The sequence below is a fragment of the Acartia tonsa genome, chromosome 15, assembly GCF_053477335.1.
Source record: "Acartia tonsa isolate MP-2025a chromosome 15, ASM5347733v1, whole genome shotgun sequence".
In the NCBI taxonomy this organism is placed as follows: Eukaryota; Metazoa; Arthropoda; class Copepoda; order Calanoida; family Acartiidae; genus Acartia; species Acartia tonsa.
This window is the reverse complement of record NC_137274.1, coordinates 16118050-16136657: the sequence shown is the minus strand read 5'-3', so window position 1 is coordinate 16136657 and position 18608 is coordinate 16118050. Positions and strand designations below refer to the sequence as shown.

Here is an 18608-nt window from a genome sequence, read left to right as displayed (position 1 = left end):
GAAAAAAAATGGGAGAAAAGGGGGTTTTCCCCATCTCTTTTAAAGAGATTTTCTTCCCCCCTTCTCTTTTTCGGGAAAGAAAAATATGACGTAACTGGAACATGTTCCGCAAAAGTTATACAAAATTGGGACAGTTTCCATGGTGTCAGAAAACATCAAACTTTTTTTATATTTTATACATATTTTCCAATATGATTTTGCTCCGATTTTCAAACTGTTTTGGGATGACAGTATTAGAATATTTTCCCGTTGTTTTGAGCATCTAGAGTGTCGTTTATTTTGAACCTCATTCTGTCAGTCATAATACAAAATATAATTATTAAAAAATAAAAAAAATTCGGTGATTTTTCTCTAATATTATTGATTTTAACACGTAATTGCTCTTTAAAGTTAAAGTTTTTATGTTTAGCTTCTTTTTGTCATCCTTGTGCATTAAATGATTAACATTTAAAGTGAGGGGAGGGTTGACTTCCCCCCCCCCCCCTTCATTTTCACTCAAGTGCCTCTGGCGTTACCATTATTTTAAGATATAGAGTAGCTTTACTACCAAACATTAGGAATATACATAAAAACAAGGATGACAACATCCATTAAAGCGAAGCTCTGAAACGATATGACAGACGAACATTAACTTTTGTTGAGTGTCAGAACTGAATATACAAAATATGAAATTGAAAGATTTGACAAAATTATACGTAAATTTTGTTGCAAAACTTCTTAAATACAGAATTCTGTTTAAGGACATACTGACATTTTTGATACTTGATTATAGAGATGCTTCGCTCATAATATTGTACCTTATTGTAATATGAATCAGTAATCAAAAAATCAGATCGATCGGATGATTTTATCACATAAAAAATTGTTATTAAAAAAGTACAAAAATGAACATGTTTAAAATGTACGTACGGACATTCTGGTAACGATTATAGAGTTGCTACGCTTTCTAAGTCGTACCTAACTACTACAGGAATCCCCATGCAAAGTTTGAAATCGATAGGACAATTCTAACATGCCTAAATTAACGAATAAAAGCTAACTATCTCGGACGTATGGACCGACCCTAATTATAGAAAAGCTTCGCTTTTAATAAAAGAATTCTACCTAAATAGATAAGATGTTTACTTCCTAAACAAAAACTCAAACATTACATATTTTATTGTAGTAGCAAAGCTACTATATAAATATTTTTAGTTTGTCAATTTGAGCACCAACAACCCCTCCACGATAAACCCTTGTTTTATGTTTTTTTTCTTGTTTATTACCACAAGCATAGGTTCCGCGGGGTTAGAGGTTTAATCAAAGAAAGAAACAAAGTCTAGTTGAATAATATGAAAGTGACCCTATTGCCACCCTTACCTGTGCAGTCAGCATACAAAAGCCTTACAAACAAGCTGCGTGGCCTCTTAGGCACTCAATAAGCCTGACTATTAGCCACATGGCTTATTAGCCGGCTACTTTCTGTAAGAAGGCTGAAGTTGCAGCCACGCATATTCAAGAGAGCTTTTGTGGTATGGTGCTGCGGCTGACAGCACGGCACCGGACGTTCATTGTAATAATAGAGCGGGTGCATGCGGAGGAACCTACTAGCAGGATTACTTCTTAATTAAAGAAGAACTGGATGTGTTGATGGTTTCACAAGAAGATGATTAAAGTCCCTCAACAGATTATTACGTCAAATGATAGAATAGCCAATAAGAGGCCAGTAATTGACCAATGGTAAAATCTTTTGAATCTTCGTATCATAACTTTATTAAGCAATGCATAATAATCAATATTTACACAGAATAGATAGACAAAAATAGATATGTAACAATAGATAAGAATAGGGTAGCATGATGCGGGTAGAGTCCCCACAGTGGTGGGGGTAGACTACTTAGGTAGGCAGTGGAAGGGGTTGGCTGTGCATGGGATTTAAGGTAAAGGGGTGAAGGTTGATTAGTCTTGTAATAACAATGCATAATACTTGGAAGGTACAATAAATAGGTGAGGGCTTAGGCGGTCAATTGTACTGGGGGGTCTATTTACATAGGGGTGCATTCTTCTTATCAACAATTACAATAATCAGAAAACTAGGGGCGGAGCATGGTATGTACAGGGTGTGTTCTACTATCCCCCATTACTACACTTTAGGGCTTAGAGAAATAATCTGCCACTTAAATCCGCACCTGCCCTAAACTGCACTACAACCCTCAGCCATAGCAACCTTTAGCTGGAGCCACTTTCACCTTAATCCACAGATGCAGCTATAAAACTATTACACGCGCGGCTCCAAACTATTGAAAAAGCACTCACAAATTAAAATTAGAATTAATGCTAGGACAATTGGGAATAATTATGGGCATAGGTGTAGAGTTGATTAGATATTTTAATATTTTGCCTTTTTGCCCTCAGATTTAGTATGCCAAAAATCAAATGAATATTTAATTTATACATATAAAAAATTATTGTTAAAAAGTTGTACAGATAATTTAAACCAACGATTCTATATTTATACACTTTCCATTTGGTATATGATAACTCGAACATGCCTCAACTAAAGATGAGATGTATGGACAGACATACACAAGGAGAACCCTAACTCTAGAAAATATTGGCTTTTAATAAAATTAAGTGTGTCAATATGAGGATCTTGGACAAAGTAGCCTCGGACAAAGTAGCCTCCGGACAAAGTAGCTTTGGGACTTTTACTTAAGAAAAGTAGCCTCCTAAGGAAAGTAGTCTCCACTGTTAATAAAGGTCATGGCCTCGGCGCTCAGCCCCATAGCCTGCCTAGCCGCAGGCGCTCGGTCCACTAGCCTATAACCTAACCTAACCTAACCTATGTTATCCTCAGGACATTTATTTAAGAAAAATATCTTCAACTGTTAATACATAGATGGTTTAGAATTTCGTGGATTTTTCAAAAATTTGTTGGTAGATTTTTACAAGGGTTGATATTGTTTTTACAATTTTTAACATTGTTTTTGCAATTTTTAGATTGTGTTAGGTTAGGTTATAGGCAAGAGGGCCGAGCTTTATTAACAGAAGAGGCCACTTTCCTTAGGAGGCTACTTTGTCCGGGTGCGACTTTGTCCAGCTGCTACTTTGTCCAGCTGCTACTTTGTCCGGATGCTACTTTGTCCGGAGGCTACTTTGTCCGAAGCTACTTTGTCCAAGATCCCCAATATGATTCATATTTCAGACTTTGGAGCAAGTAAAATGTTATATCATATTTAGTTTTCTGTCAGTCTGTCTGTTAAATTTCACCCATGGTAATATTGTCATCCTTATTTTTACCTTGATGATTTATTTGATAAAAAGCTTAAGAAATTTTTAAAATTAAGTTTGTAAAAAAATGCGTCAAATGAAAATTGAAAAATCCGTGAACTTTAAAAATTAAACTCTAGTTTTTATTGGCATCTGAAAAATGAAAATGTAAAAAGCATGAACTAAGGTAAAATATTTCATAAACAATGATGAAAACATCCAATTAATTGAAGCTCAATAATTGTCTGACAAACGAACTGCAAACAATTATAGAATGACAACCAGGGAGGGAGGAGACATTGGACTGTAAATTATAAGGTCCCAAAAATTGTTTACACTTTTGTTGACTTAAAAACTTTTGGGATTTGATTTGTTTGTACAAACTAGCATTGTCTAAACTTTTCAACCATTAATTTAAACCAACAGAATTTATAATTTTGTTAATTTGCCATCATAGTATTCTTATTTTATCGCCAATTTTCTTATAAGATGCAAATGGACAGAGCTTACAATTAAAACCAACCAAACAGGGTTGTAAAGGGATAAGACAATGACCGATAAATTATTGTACAACCCCAATGATTATACACAAAATTACTCCTTATTTAAATTACAATTTGTGGTTAAAACATTTGGACAGTCACCTTAATAAACAAAACAATCAAAATGAAAATTCCAAAGTTGTTGAGCCAATAATAAGAAATTGCTATGTAAAGCTTTGGGGACTATTATGATAAACAGCCCAATGTCCCCGCCCTCCCCACCAACCCATAGTGACTAAACTTCTCCAACCATAGTTTGAATCTAAATAAAAGGTAATTTGTTTTTTAAGACATCCAACTTACCCAAAACCTTGTTTTTAAACAAATCGATGAAATATGTAAAAGTATTTACCAGGAAGTCCATCTTTAATACAAAGTAGTTTGATGTCTGTCTGTCTGTCTGTTTGTCCCTTAAGATCTTGGTAACCACTGAACAAATTTTAATATTATGAATTTAAAAACTTTATACTAATAGATGGCACACCCTACTCCTTGAATGAAAGAGGAATGTGGCAGAATTAAATCTATAGATTATAAATAATACAAAAGTTGGCCTTTTATAACCTCTATGAATTTTCTACAAAATAGAGAAATCAAGAGGTTCAGTTTTTGAGATCTTAATAGAAAACACACAAAACTTTACCACGGTATGTAGTAGGATTAGTTATTTCTCGCATCGTATTATAAATGGCTTTCTGCGGATATAAAATGTACCATTATGAGATTAGAACTAGTTTTTTTAGCCCCTGGGTGCCGAAGGCACCGGCTAAAAAAACTGGTTTTAATCTTATGATTGTACATTTTTATATTTGTAGAAAGCTGAATATAATACAATGCTAGACATAGTTTTTTCTTATGGATGAGAACCCGTTCCTATCCACCAGATTCGAATGAATACAAGAAAATCAAATTAAGAGTTGTAACACAAATATAATATGATAACCAAAAATTAATGATATCAAGAATCAAGGATGATTATAACCACTGTAAAAGCCAAATAACTTTCTTTAATGTTTAACAGACAGATAAAGTAATTTAAAAGTAATTAAGCTAGAAAAAAATTTAAGAAAAGAAAACTTTAAAATCTAGATATTCTTATTTAAAAAAAAAAAATATTACAATAATCAATTTTTAAAATAAGCCAAAGTTTTGTAGGAAATCATTCTGTTCACCCAAAGCAGTTCTGTTCTGAAATAATATTTGTATTATTGTTAGATATAAGATATATTCAGATAAAATGATTTATTTACAATAATTAATAACAGTTAGACTGGTGGCCAGGGATCGGAAGCTGCGCGTAAGCCGCGTGTAAGCCTCAGTGAAATCGTCATTTTATCACTATAAAATTTAGCTGGATGTATAAAACTGTCTCTTTAGTAGACAATCCTTCTTTCAAAAATTTCTTTTTCTGCTCACAAGCAGATTTAAAACTGAGGCTTATGCGTGGCTGAGGCGCGGCTTCCGAACCCTGCTGGTGGCAATTGTTTATTACAAAAAGTATGGACAGATAGACAACCAAAAACAGTAAGAAAGATTAATTTCTGCCATAAAGTTATAGGTATGATATGACAGTATATTTAGTTTTTGGTCTGTCTATTAAGTTTCAGCTAACTGTTGAACTGATTAAGATTTCATTATTTTTGCTAAATTAAAGTCTTATAGTCGGTTTTAGGCTATACACAGAGCCTTTGATTGATGTGTATGAAGCAACAAGTAGGTATAGAAATAGATAGTAAACTAAAGAATATAGTCAAGATATTTTTTGAAAGACAGATAAGCAAAGCCTTAAGATAGAGATACTTTATGTCATAGAAATGATTTACCTTGTTGTAATTAGGAATCTAAATTGACAAAATCACCATAACTCATAATCATCATAACTTTCATAATAATAATCAACAAAATCACCATTCTTAGCTCCTGAAAAGAATATTTAATTCTCAAACTAACTACTTATATATATATTTTAATCAACAATTGTTTTCTAGCAGCTGTTCCACTAGCATCTAGGGACTTTGTTTATGTAAGGGAGAAGAAAGGACAAAAATAGCCTAAAACCATCCAAATTCTTTTATAATTAATTAAAATAGCATCAAACCATGTTGGGATTTATGGGAAGTTTTGCTGAATAGGATAGTATAGATATATAATAGGAAAAGTAATTGGATAAAAATATAATCCTCTACTTATTTTAAAGTAAAATGTATTACTCATTGTCTTTATATCAAAGATATCCACAAACCTTAATTTTGGCATAAGGGTGGATACACTCCCAACAACCCCCCCCCCTTTTGAACACCTATAGAATAAACTCCTAACCACCCCCCCCCCCTCTTTTGCACACCTATAGAATAAACTATAGACTAAATTTTTATAGTTGCTTATTACTACTTTCTCATCCCTACTCCTTTTTCCCCTTTCCACAACCTTTCATTTACTTGTTGTAAGTAATCAATAGAAAGAATTCATAAAAAGCCAAATGAAAGGTTAGGATAGACATACTTAAAATATAGAATTATTAAATAAGCTTACCATGTTCTCTAATTATTTCTGCTATTTCTTCATACTTATTCAATAGAACACCATCTTGAGCTGTCCAACCTATGATATTTATTATTATTTAATGTATAGATAATTACCCTATCAAACTTTGTTTATCATATGTGCAGTCATAATGTCATTAGAATATTGTTAATATATCATGATATTGCATAGTTTTAGAGATAGAGAGAGGAAGAGAGAGAGAGAGAGCGAGAGAGAGAGAGAGAGAGAGAGAGAGAGAGAGAGAGAGAGAAAGAGAGAGAGAGAGAGAGATAGATAGAGGTAAATAGAGAGAGAGAGTGAGAGAGAGAGAAAGAGTGTGAGAGAGAGGAAGAGTGAGAGGGAGAGAAAAAGAGATAGAGAGATGTGAGTAAGAGTGAGATAGAGTGTGAGAGACTGATGGTTTAAAAAAGAATGTAAAATACATATCTGTGCATCAAACTATTAATAATACAAAATAAATTCAAATTTTAATAAATACATTTGTTACTTTTTAATTCATTATAAAGAAAGATAAATTGATAGAAAGATATTTACATAAATAAAGATAATAAGATAAAAGGATACATAATTGAAGAGTTAAATAGCAATTATAACTATTAATGAATAGATAAGAAGATAATACTTATTGCAAAGCAATATTTATATGAAATATATGAAAGATAAACTATATAGTATATTAATATTATGTAACTAACCAACATAGTTTTTTTGGTTGACGGCTCCATATTCTAGAAGTAGTCTGACTGTTTCTGTATTTCCATACTGTGCTGCAATTATAAGACTTGTCTCACCTAGATATAAATATATAAGATACATTATATATTCTTTAGTTCAGAGTACAGTTATAGATATACAGAGAGAGGTCTGCAGATATATGAATGTAAATGTATATATAGATAGATAGACAGAATACACTAAAGATACACTGTATAGTATAATAATATTATGTAGCTAACCCTTATTATCTTTATGGTTGACATCAGCTCCATATTCTAGAAGTATTCTGATTACTTCTGTGTATCCATTCATTGCTGCATGCATAAGACTGGTCCATCCTAGATATAAAAATATTAGGTGCTTGCTTACATGTGAAGACCGGAGCACTGAAACCCCCCCCCACCCCCGCTTAGTTTTGACAAAAATCAAAAATAAGGTGGGGGTAGTTTTTTAACCCCCCCCCCTTAGTTTTGACAAAAATCAAAAATAAGGGGGGGTAGTTTTTAACCCCCCCCCCTTAATTTTGAAGAAAATCAAAATAAGGGGGGGGGTAGTTTTTTCACTGTACAACACGCCAGAAAGTTTTTGCACAAAATTAAAACCTTTTATACTGGCCCCCCTCCTCCTTATTTTCTGTTCAGGGATACATCAATTACTAAAATCAGTCAATAAATAAAGAAATTATGCCCCAAAACATGAATATCCCTGTAATAAGGTTTCACTCTGGTATACTGGATTTTCTTGATTTACCTCACTCAACTTTCTGGCGTGTTGTACAAAGAAAAAACTACCCCCCCCTTATTTTTGATTTTTGTCAAAACTAAGCGGGGGGGGGGGGGGGTTCGGTGCTCCAGTCTACCACATGTAAGCAAGTACCAAATATTATTTACATTATATATTCTTTAGTTCAGAGTACAGTTATAGATATAAAAAGAGAGGTGACAGAGATAGATAAATAGATAGAATATACTAAAGATACACTATGTAGTAAAATAATATTATGTAACTAACCATCATTATCTTTATGGTTGACATCAGCTTGATGTTCTAGAAGTAGTCTGACTACTTCTGTGTTTCCATCCCTTGCTGCCTGCATAAGACTTGTCCATCCTAGATATAAATATATTAGATACATTATATATTATGTTGTTCAGAGTTATAGATATACAGAAAGATATAAGTGGAGAGATAGATAGATATAGAGTTAAATGCATATATATGTATATAGATGGATAGAATATACTAAAGATACACTATATAGTATAATAATATTATGTAACTAACCTCTGTTGTCTTTATTGTGTACATCAGCTTTATATTCTAGAAGTAGTCTGACTGTTTCTGTGTTTCCAAACCACCCTGCTGCCCCCATAAGACTTGTCATTCCTACATATTAACCCTTTACAGTCGGGCCCCTTGCCGCACCTTAATCAGTCGGGGGGGGGGGGGGGCGTTCAACGCCCCCCCATGTTATCTCAGTTCCTATTAGAGCTAGAGGACTAAAATTTTTTGTGTAAGTCCCCTGTGTTATGATGAATTTCCGACCTTAAGTAAGTCAAGGTCAATTTTCGCTTCCTTCACCCTTTTATTTAACAACCTTTGTTTTTAGGTCCTTTTTTACTTAAAAATTTCAAACGGCTGTAATTTTTTTATTTTTTAAGCTAGAATAAAAATTTTTTTGCAGAAAATGTTAATCTTTATGTAAATTTTATATTTCAAATATCAAAATATAAATTTCAGCGGCCGCAGCTGTACTTGGCAGCTGCCAGCCGCCGCAGTCGGCGGTCGGCGGGAAAACAGCGGCGGATCTTTATGAAATTTTAATACGTTATGTAGACATGTAAGAAAAGCATAAGTTTTAAATTTGAAGTATCTAAGTCAAAAATTGAGGCCACAGGAGCAATTTAAAGATTTCTGGAGACCTGAAGGATCAGGACCTGCAGGATCATACCTGGAACCTGAAATTGACTTGAACACCTGTATTTAATATGAGGATGTACTACTAGAGGATATTTTAGTATTTTGGTAAGATAAAATGCTTTTTTTAAGTCAAAAAAATATTTTTGCTCTTTACCTGGATGACCCTGCCAGGTTTGCTGGCATCCTGTGCCCGCCAGGATGGAGATATTCAAAAAATTCCAACTCTCGGTTATGTGTCATACCCAAACTTAAAAAGTCACGCAGTTTGGGCTCTTTATCTTTCACACACAGAAAATGAGATAGAAAAAACCGGATGGGGGGGCGTTCAACGCCCCCCCCCCCCCCCCAACCGTTAAGGGTTAATATACTATATACATTATATATTCTTTAGTTCAGAGTACAGTTATAGATATACAGAGAGCCATGTAAAGAGATATATAAATAGAAATAGACTATAGATAGTTAGATAGAATATACTAAATATACAATATATAAATATAGTTTAATAATATTATGTAACTAACCCCAATTATTTTTATAGTTCACATTGGCTCCATGTTCTAAAAGTAGTCTGACTGTTTCTGTGTTTCCATACTGTGCTGCAAGAATAAGACTTGTCTCTCCTAGATACAGAGAGATAAACGGATATAAAGATAAAGATATGTAAAAAATAATAAAAAAGTTACAAATATAGTAAAATAATATTATGTAACTAACCATTATTATCTATATGGTTGACATCAGCTTTATGTGTTAGAAGTAGTCTGACTGTTTCTGTGCTTCCCTTCAATGCTGCCATCATAAGACTTGTCAATCCTAGATGAAAATATTTTAGATACATTATATTTTTTAGTTCAGAGTACACACACCTCACCAGAAGGCTTGTTAGGTTAGTAAAAACAACCCGTGGAATGGGTTTACACAGGATGTACTGGGACCTTATGGTGAGTTCAGAACATGCTTTCCCTAAATTGAATTAGCACCTTCCCATAGCAGAAAATTTTAAAATTACTTTTGATTGTCAAATTTTACTTTTATTTTTAGAGTACCTTCACCTAACCTCCTTTATTGTCTTATTTTGTCTTTAATATTAATCATGCAAATTCGTTCACATTAAAGTTGAATTTAAAGATGTTGGAGCTTTCTAGAGAGGTCAAAAAGGTGAAACATAAAATTAAATATTTTATAGAAAATTACAAGTATCTTCTTAAAAATCTTTCTAAGATTGCTTTAAATTGACCAAATTGGACAGTTAAGGTGCCTAAAACTATTGGACAATAGGTGCAGTCAATATTTTTTATTCCTTAAAATTATATTGCAGCAACTTTTTTAAAGAGAGTTAAATAATAATTTATGTCACAGATACGTCACAGTTTTATGTGGATATTTATTTTGTTTAAAGACATGCTATTTATGACAATATAGAAAAAGGTATAATAAATAAAGCTCATTCTAAAGAACATAATTTTACTAGAGATGTTAAAAATGGTACCCACTTCTGAAATGTCTGGCACTGACACCAATAAACAGGCGCAACTAATTACCATGATATGGAGCTCCAGACAATGGGTTGTGCAATCAAAGGGTTGGTTATCTGTTTAAATGTTGCTTAACAAAATATCTCTCTGCACATTAGAGCATCGTATGTTATTAGAAGGGGATGATAATATGGCTTCAATAGATGATCACAAGAAATTGAATCAGAATCCCACCCCAATAAGGTATATCACTTAATTTTCTTAACCTTAAAAATACAGACCCACAAACTTCTTTTTAAGTTAGACAATTTTTGAACAGGAGAAAAAATTCCAACAACAGTGGTCATGGTGCTGATCAAGGTGTCATAATATTTGGAATAGATCCTGGTAAATAATACAAAAATTATTCTGTCTATCTATTTATCTGTTTGATGGCTATCTGGCTGATTTGCAATGCCGTGTATCCGGTGTAGACAATTTCCGGCATTAGAAATCAGCCAGATATCTGGTATCAGGCCAAAAAAGTATCCGGCACAACACTAGTAAATATAAACTAGTTGGATAGATAAATAGATTAAAGAATAGGAAGAAACTATAGAAATTGATAAAAATAAAAGATATGTATGGACAGTTAAATAAAAGATTGATAGATAAAATAAACATACCAAGATTATCTTTCTTATCAATAAGAATTCCTCTATCCAGAAGAAGCTGTAATACAGAAGTATGACCACTCTGACTTGCCCAGTGGAGACTTGTTTTTCCTAAATATTTGAATATGTAACATGATTTTGCATATTCACTCAAACCGATTGGTATCCTGTGGATTAGAAGTGGTTCTCGTCCATACAAAAAAAACTATGTCTAGCATCGTATTATATCCAGTTTTCTATGAATATAAAAATTTACAATCATAAGATTAAATGCAATTTTTTTTACCCCATGCCTGCAGTATCTTGGGGCTGAAAAATGGGTTTTAATCTTATAATTATACATTTTATATCCACGGAAAGCTGTTTAAATACTATGCGAGAAATAAGTATTCCATAACATTTTAAGAATTCAAAATATATTTATGGTACGACTTTGAAAGTGGTTGATATTTGCTGGATTATAATCAGTTCTCATCCATATTGAAAGATTATGTGTAGCATCCTAATACAGACAATTTTCCATGATTATAAAAAAATCATAAACTTAATATCATTTTTGTTAGCCCAGTCCTTCATTTTATATTTGCGGAAAGCTGTCTATAACAGGATGCAATGAATAACTATTATATTATTGATAAAAATATATATTATAAATTTCACTTTTAAAATTGCTATCAATCATTGTTGCAACGCACCTTAACCCTTACAGATCGGGGGGGGGGGGCTCCAAGAGCCCCCCCCCTCTAGTTTTTTCAATCTCATATTTTTTGTAGGTAAGATGGAGTGCTGTGACTTCATGACTTTTTAAGTTTAGTAATTATACGTCAGCAAGAGTTGATTTTATTAGAATATCTGGTCTGTGTCGGTCGTGGTGTCCGGTCAAAGTCGGTTGGGTAGCACCAAAATTAGAAAAAAAATCTTTAAAAATCTTAATTTCTACATTATGACTTTTGTGTATAAGGAGAAACCTAAAGTTTTTTTGGTGAATACTTAGATATCAATGACCTTCTGAGAAAAAATGTGTTATGACCGTTTGACCGCTCCCTGACCGACTTTATGACCGATTTTTGTCTGGCTTTTACTACAGACATATATCATGAATATCGTGGCTTCTATTACAGCTAGAGTCCTATAAATTTTTTTGGTAAATCCTTGAGAAACATCAAACAGATAAAAATATTAATCGGCGCCGCCAACCGCCGTTTTACCGATATAACCGCCGAAAATGGCGGTTTTCGTTATTTGCCGTTTTTTGGTGATGATCTGAAAAAGTATTTTTTTTGTTATGAAAAATAAAAGTTCGTCCTAAAATTTGGTCATCCTAGCTGCAAAATTGGCCGCTCTACAGCTGTTTTAAAATTTAGCGGCTGGCCGCTAAAAAGCGGCTAAGGAGCAGCCTGGCTGCTATGACTAGAAAAAGTAATTTTCTCTAAAAATACACATGAACCACCAGAAAAAAATTTTACGTCTTTATCTGTAACAGGAGCCGAGATGCAATCTGAAGTAAAAGCAAAGCAGGAATTAATGTCCACACTCACTCAACTATTTGGACCTCAATTAACCTTCTATTAATTAACTTTGACATCATTATTCTTATTATGACTATACAAACAAAAGAGATAATAAAAATTAAGATTAAATTAATATAATCATGTAATTTAATTAATTCTTCTATCAAAGGGGAATTAGCATCTTGTAAATTAATTTGAGATCAAGTACCGATTTAAATAAAAATATAGTTGATAAAAAATTGAAAATAAAAACCACTCTTTTAACTAACTATAAATAATTATCTTTAAGGATAAAACTAGAGGAAAAAATAATTTACATGGAGCCCCCCCCCCCCCCCCCCCCCAATCTATTAAGGTGGGAATTGGGGCCCAAGCTGTAAGGGTTAAGGGGCGATTCTTTGTACTTTTCACAGTTGCTTTTCTCCTATTTCTAGGGCTCTAACCCTGTAGGGCTAATTGCATAACTATGTGGTGCAATCACCTAACCTAATATAACCTAACCTAAAATAAAATAAAATATAAAAAGCCATTTCAAAAATACAAGGAATCGCACCTTAAACGAACTTTCCCTTTTTTTTGAGATGATTTCACAATCTTCCCATTGAATAATAAGATCTTAGTGCACAGAAAGAAGACAATGAGTATAGAGAATTGTAACAAGTCATTTTTAGCATTCCTGTATTTAATAATAGAGGTTGCACTCCTAGCATTTAAGTGACTACATTCAAAGGTTTAGAGAAAAACACATCACAATTTAATTTGATAAAAAATTAGCCTAAAACCATCTTGGTGAAACATAAGTGAAGCTTCCCTAAAGTGGTGAGCAAATTTGAAAACCAAAAAAATTTCAGAGAGTAGCATTTTTTCAATGGGTAGTGGCAGGGTAGTGGTAACCTTCCAAAAAAATAGTTAAAAAATAGTTAGTTCATTAGTTAGCAAAATCCTCTGGTATAACACATTGACATACAGACAGACATATATCCTGTTACTTTAAATAAGAAAGTATGTAGAACCTCTGTGATCTGTAGCATTAACATCTGCTCCATACTGTAAGAAGAGCTTGATTAATTCCTTTGTATTATTTACTTCAATTTCACAACTTATACTTGTCAGGTTCAAATCTTCAAAAACTAAAAAAGAACATAAATTAATTAAAATGGAAATTGCAGTAGATGATTTGGGTATTGTCCCTTTCATAACAATGCCTCTCAAGGGGCGTTTAAAACAACACAAAAGAAAGTAAATATAGTAATTGATTATGGCTTTTTTTATATTATGTTTTATATTTAGCTAACTCATATTGGATGAGCCCCTAAGATTTTTTTGTGTGTAAAAGATAGACTTTTTTCAAATTGGTGATTATACATAACATTGAGTTTTTTTTATTTTTTTCTCCTGACAGGCACAGGATGCCACCAAACCTAGCAGGTTCATCCAGGTATAAAAATTATTATGGGACCATAATACTAAAATATCTTATATTATCACAATATGAAAAAAAATTTGCTTTTTGCAGTAAAAAAACCTATAAACTATTGTTGTTAACCCTAAACAGTTGGGCCCCTTGCCGAACCTTAATTGGTCGCGCCCCCCCCCCCCCTATTATCTCAGTTCCTATTAGAGCTACAGGGCTAAAAAATTTTGTGCAAGTCCCCTGTTTGATAATGAATTTCCGACCTTAAGTAAGTCAAAGTCAATTTTCGCTTCCTCCACCCTTGTATTTAACAACTTTTGTTTTCAGGTCCTTTTTTACTTGAAAATTTTAAACGGCTGTAATTTTTTTATTTTTGAATCTAGAAGAAAATTTCTTTTTGCTGAAAATGTTTATCTATATGTAAATTTTATATTAGAAATGTAAATTTTCAGCGGCCGCAGCTGTACTTTGCAGCTGCCAGCCGCTGCAGTCGGCGTTCGGCCAGAAAACAGCGACGGATCTTTATGAAATTTTAATACGTCATGTAGACATGTAAGAAAAGCTTAAGTTTAAAATTTGGAGTATCTAAGTCAAAAATTGCGGCCACAGTAGACTTTCAAAGATTTCCGGAGACCTGTAGGATTATACCTGGAACATGAAATTGACTTAAACACCTGTATTTAATATGAGGATGTACTACTAGAGGATATTAAAGTATTTTGGTAAGATGGAATGCTTTGTTTAAGTCAAAAAAAATGTTTTTGCTCTTTACCTGGGAAACCATGCCAGGTATCCTGGCATCCTGCGGCCGCCAGGATGGAGATATTCAAAAAATTCCAACTCTCAGTTATGTGTCATACCCATTCTTAAATAGTCACGCAGTTTGGGCTCTTTATCTTTCACACATAGAAAATGAGATAGAAAAAACCGGAGGGGGGGGGGGGCGCGAATGGGTGAAGGAATCAAATCCAAAGAACTGCCCCATCCCTAAATTTACATGTTGATACAAAATTTACATAAAATATACATTCTCTGAAAATATTTTTCTTCAAAGATATTAAAATATTAATAGCTTTTTAAATTCTTTTAAGCAATAAAGGGCGAAGAAAGCAAAATATGACCTTGACTAACAGTAGAAACAAGGATGACAACATCCATAAGTAGCGAAGCACAAAAAATGATGGATGGGAATACGTAAATAGATTTAAAGTGCATTAATATCAAGAATAGATTTATTGGAGAAATTAAACACAAAACCTTGTTTTATTTTGTATAATGATGATAGTCAAAGAAAATTACATAAAAGATGCTCATAACAATGGAAAAAATTATTTTGATACTGATATCCCAAAAAGTTTTGAAATTATACCAAAAAAAACAAAGATATGGGGAAATATGTAAAATACATAAAAACAGCCAAAAACCTGCTAAAAGGCAGTCTGACCACCATGGTTGTTTTCTTCAAACAACAGGAAATTAAATTTTTAAATCCTTAAAAAATTTAGAAAATCGGACTATATACATCAGAGATATGGAAAAATAAGGGAAAAAATTTAAAAAAGCCAAAAATCTGCTAAAAGCAGTCTGACCACCATGGTTGTTTTCTTAAAACAACAGGAAATTAAATTTTTAAATCCTTAACTTTAAAAAATATGGAAAATCGGACTATATACATCAGAGATATGGAAAAAAAAGGAAAAAAATAAAAAATAGCCAAAAACATCCAAAGAGGCAGTCTGACCTTCATGGTTGTTTTCTTTAAACAACAGGAAATTTAATTTTGATATATATAACTGAAAAAATTTTGGAAATCAGACCAAAAACACCAAAGATATGGAGAAAAATGTTAAAAATACAAAAATAGCCTAAAACCTGCTGAAACACAGTCTGACCGTCATAGTTGTTTTCTTTAAAGGACAGGAAATTTAATTTTGTTATCTATAACTGAAAAAATTTGAAAATCGGACCATAAACACTGAAGATATGGAGAAAAATGTGAGAAATACAAAAATAGCCTAAAACTTGCTAAAAAGCGGTCCTACCGCCATCGTTGTTATATAATTAATTGTGCTTCTTAATTATGGGAATGATGTCTAAAAATTTAAGCATTCAATTTTTTTACAGGAGCTGAGTAAATCCCATTTCCCCCATAGCGTTACGGACTGACTGACGGACAAAGTGAATTATAGAGCAGCTTCGCTACTAAAAATGAATATATGATTCAGGCTTGATTTGATTATTGAAACACTTTAATTGCTCACCTCTTGATGGTCCAGCCTCTATCCAGAACTCCCTCCCCCCTCCCCTTTTTAAACAAGGATGACAAAGCGAAGCAAAGCTCTGAATAGTTGTATAGTGTCTGAACTGAATAATCAGAATATAAAAGTATAAGAGTTGAAGCAAAATTGTAAATAAATTTGTTGAAAAACTGCTTGATACAGGATAATGTTTTTGGACATACTTACCTTTTTAGGACTTGATTTGCTTATTATATTGTTCTTTGTTGTCCCATGTATCAATATACCAAAAATCAGATCAAACGGATAATTAGATCACATAAAAATTTGTTGTTAAAAAAGTAGAAAAATCAGCATGTTTAAAATGTACGTACGGACATTATTGCAATAATTATAGAGTTGCTATGCTATCTAGATCGTACCTAACTACTACAAGAATTATCATGCAAAGTTTGAAATCGATAGGACAATTCTAACATGCCTAAATTAACAAATAAAAGCTATCAATCCCGGACGTACAGACAAAGCCTAATTATAGAAAAGCTTCACTTTTAAAAGTTGAGAAAATAATGAATAAATTTACCAGACAAACTGTTTTCTTGTATTTTTGCTCTAGGCTCCAGAAACTTGTTGACAAGTTCAATAGAAACATTTCCATTACATACAGCTATTCTTATTTCTAAATAATTTAAAAATATGTAATTAATTAGGTATAAGGTATAACCAACCAGCAAAATAAATCTGAAACAATATTTTCAGGGCAAATGGAGAAGTCCTCAATTTTGCGATGCGTTGCCCCCCCAAGGACAGCTTAAATAACATATTGTTTTCGTTGTTAATATAAGTCGGTAATTAATTAGAAGAAACCTTTTTAAGAGTGTATTTGTGTATGTAAATGTACATTATACAATTGGTTTCAACATATATGATATAGTTTAATCTCAGCTCATACAGAAAATAAATTAATTTGAAAAAAAACATGTAAAATTGACGACCTCTCCATCTGCCCCCCCCCCCCCCCCCAATATATTATCTAGATTAAACTCGCTTGTTGGTTCTACCTTATTTCTGTGTTAATCTTATGATTGCAAAAAAAACGTGACATTATAAGTTAATAATGTTCAAATTAGGAGCAAAAATATTTTTACCATAAAAATAATCTTTGTTTGTTTTGAATTTATGCTCATTATTTACTTTTTGACCACCTTCTATCTCAAAAAAATTTTAGATTAAAATGACATGTAGATTGCTAAGACCTTAACATATCTATATTAACAAAAAAAGGGACAAGTTACATACAGACGGACCTACCCTAATTATAAAAAAGCTTCGCTTCAAAAAAAATTCTAGCCACGTGTGTAGTAGTGGAAAAGAGTGAGAAAACTAGATAAAATTATATTCACTGAATGCTCAACAAACAAGGATGACAACATCCATAGAAGTGAAGCTTTGAAACCGTAGGACAAACGAACTTTAACACTTGTAGAGGGACAGAACTTAACAATCATATGTAAATGTTTTCAAAATTTGAAGTAAATTTGTTGAAAAATGCTTACATACAGGCTAATTGTTAAGTACATACTTACATTTTTAGGACTTGATTATAGAGTTACTCTTCTAGGAATCAGTATTCCAAAAATCAGAACCGGTTCTAATCCACAAGTGTCAAATGAATACGAGAAAATTGCTTACCCGGATCCACATCAGTATATCTGTTATCATTTTCTTCTTCTATGTCTAAACAAAGATGTTACAAAAGTTTATCATTCTTTTAAGATTTTCTTATTTATTTAGGTAATTTTCTGTACACCTTAGACCACAAACAAATATTTCCAGAATGCCTTCTAAATGATTGATATTCGCTGGATTAGAACCGGTTTTCAGCAAAACTAGTGGCACTTTAGAATATTTAAAAAAAAAAAATTTCTAGGAACAATTTATCTTGGGAGGGTGATGGAACCCTCACCTAAAATAGTTATGAACCTTTCCAGGACCTATTCAAAGCTACATTATATAGGTGAAACATGTTGGTTCAGCAGCTAGTGAGATTCTTTAGTACAGATCCTGTTACTTTTTTATACAGATTAACATTTTGGGCTTATCTAAATGGGGTAAAAGCAATCATATTAGAATTTTGCCTTAGGTAAGGTTATATTTGGGGGCAGGGTAGAATGTTAATTTGTAGATTTGGAACCTGCAGGGTTAAGGTCATCCACATGGGTAAGGCAAAAAAAAAAGAAAATTTTATAAATAGGGGTTGGGGTAAGAATAATTTGAGACCTGCCCTTTTCCATGCAATATTACTGAACAACATGACTGCTTTTGCTATTCTTCACGTAGCAT

At 32.7% G+C, this 18608-nt stretch overlaps 1 protein-coding gene across 1 annotated transcript in view; it reads right to left on the bottom strand.

Annotated features, from left to right (window-relative positions):
• Nucleotides 1-4868: 4868 nt before the first annotated feature.
• LOC145307114 (uncharacterized) overlaps nt 4869-18608 on the bottom strand; it is a 15601-nt gene continuing 1861 nt past the window's right edge. Inside the window, exons 2-14 of the mRNA XM_080149447.1 lie at nt 17958-18002; nt 16849-16944; nt 13628-13744; nt 11116-11214; nt 9690-9788; nt 9497-9595; nt 8337-8438; nt 8064-8162; nt 7292-7390; nt 7031-7126; nt 6324-6392; nt 5615-5711; nt 4869-4979 (exon numbers count right to left, since the gene is read on the bottom strand). Of these exons, the coding sequence (XP_080005573.1) occupies nt 5647-5711; nt 6324-6392; nt 7031-7126; nt 7292-7390; nt 8064-8162; nt 8337-8438; nt 9497-9595; nt 9690-9774 (714 nt within the window). The 5' untranslated portion in view covers nt 9775-9788; nt 11116-11214; nt 13628-13744; nt 16849-16944; nt 17958-18002 and the 3' untranslated portion in view covers nt 4869-4979; nt 5615-5646. The remainder of the gene's footprint in view (nt 4980-5614; nt 5712-6323; nt 6393-7030; nt 7127-7291; nt 7391-8063; nt 8163-8336; nt 8439-9496; nt 9596-9689; nt 9789-11115; nt 11215-13627; nt 13745-16848; nt 16945-17957; nt 18003-18608) is intronic.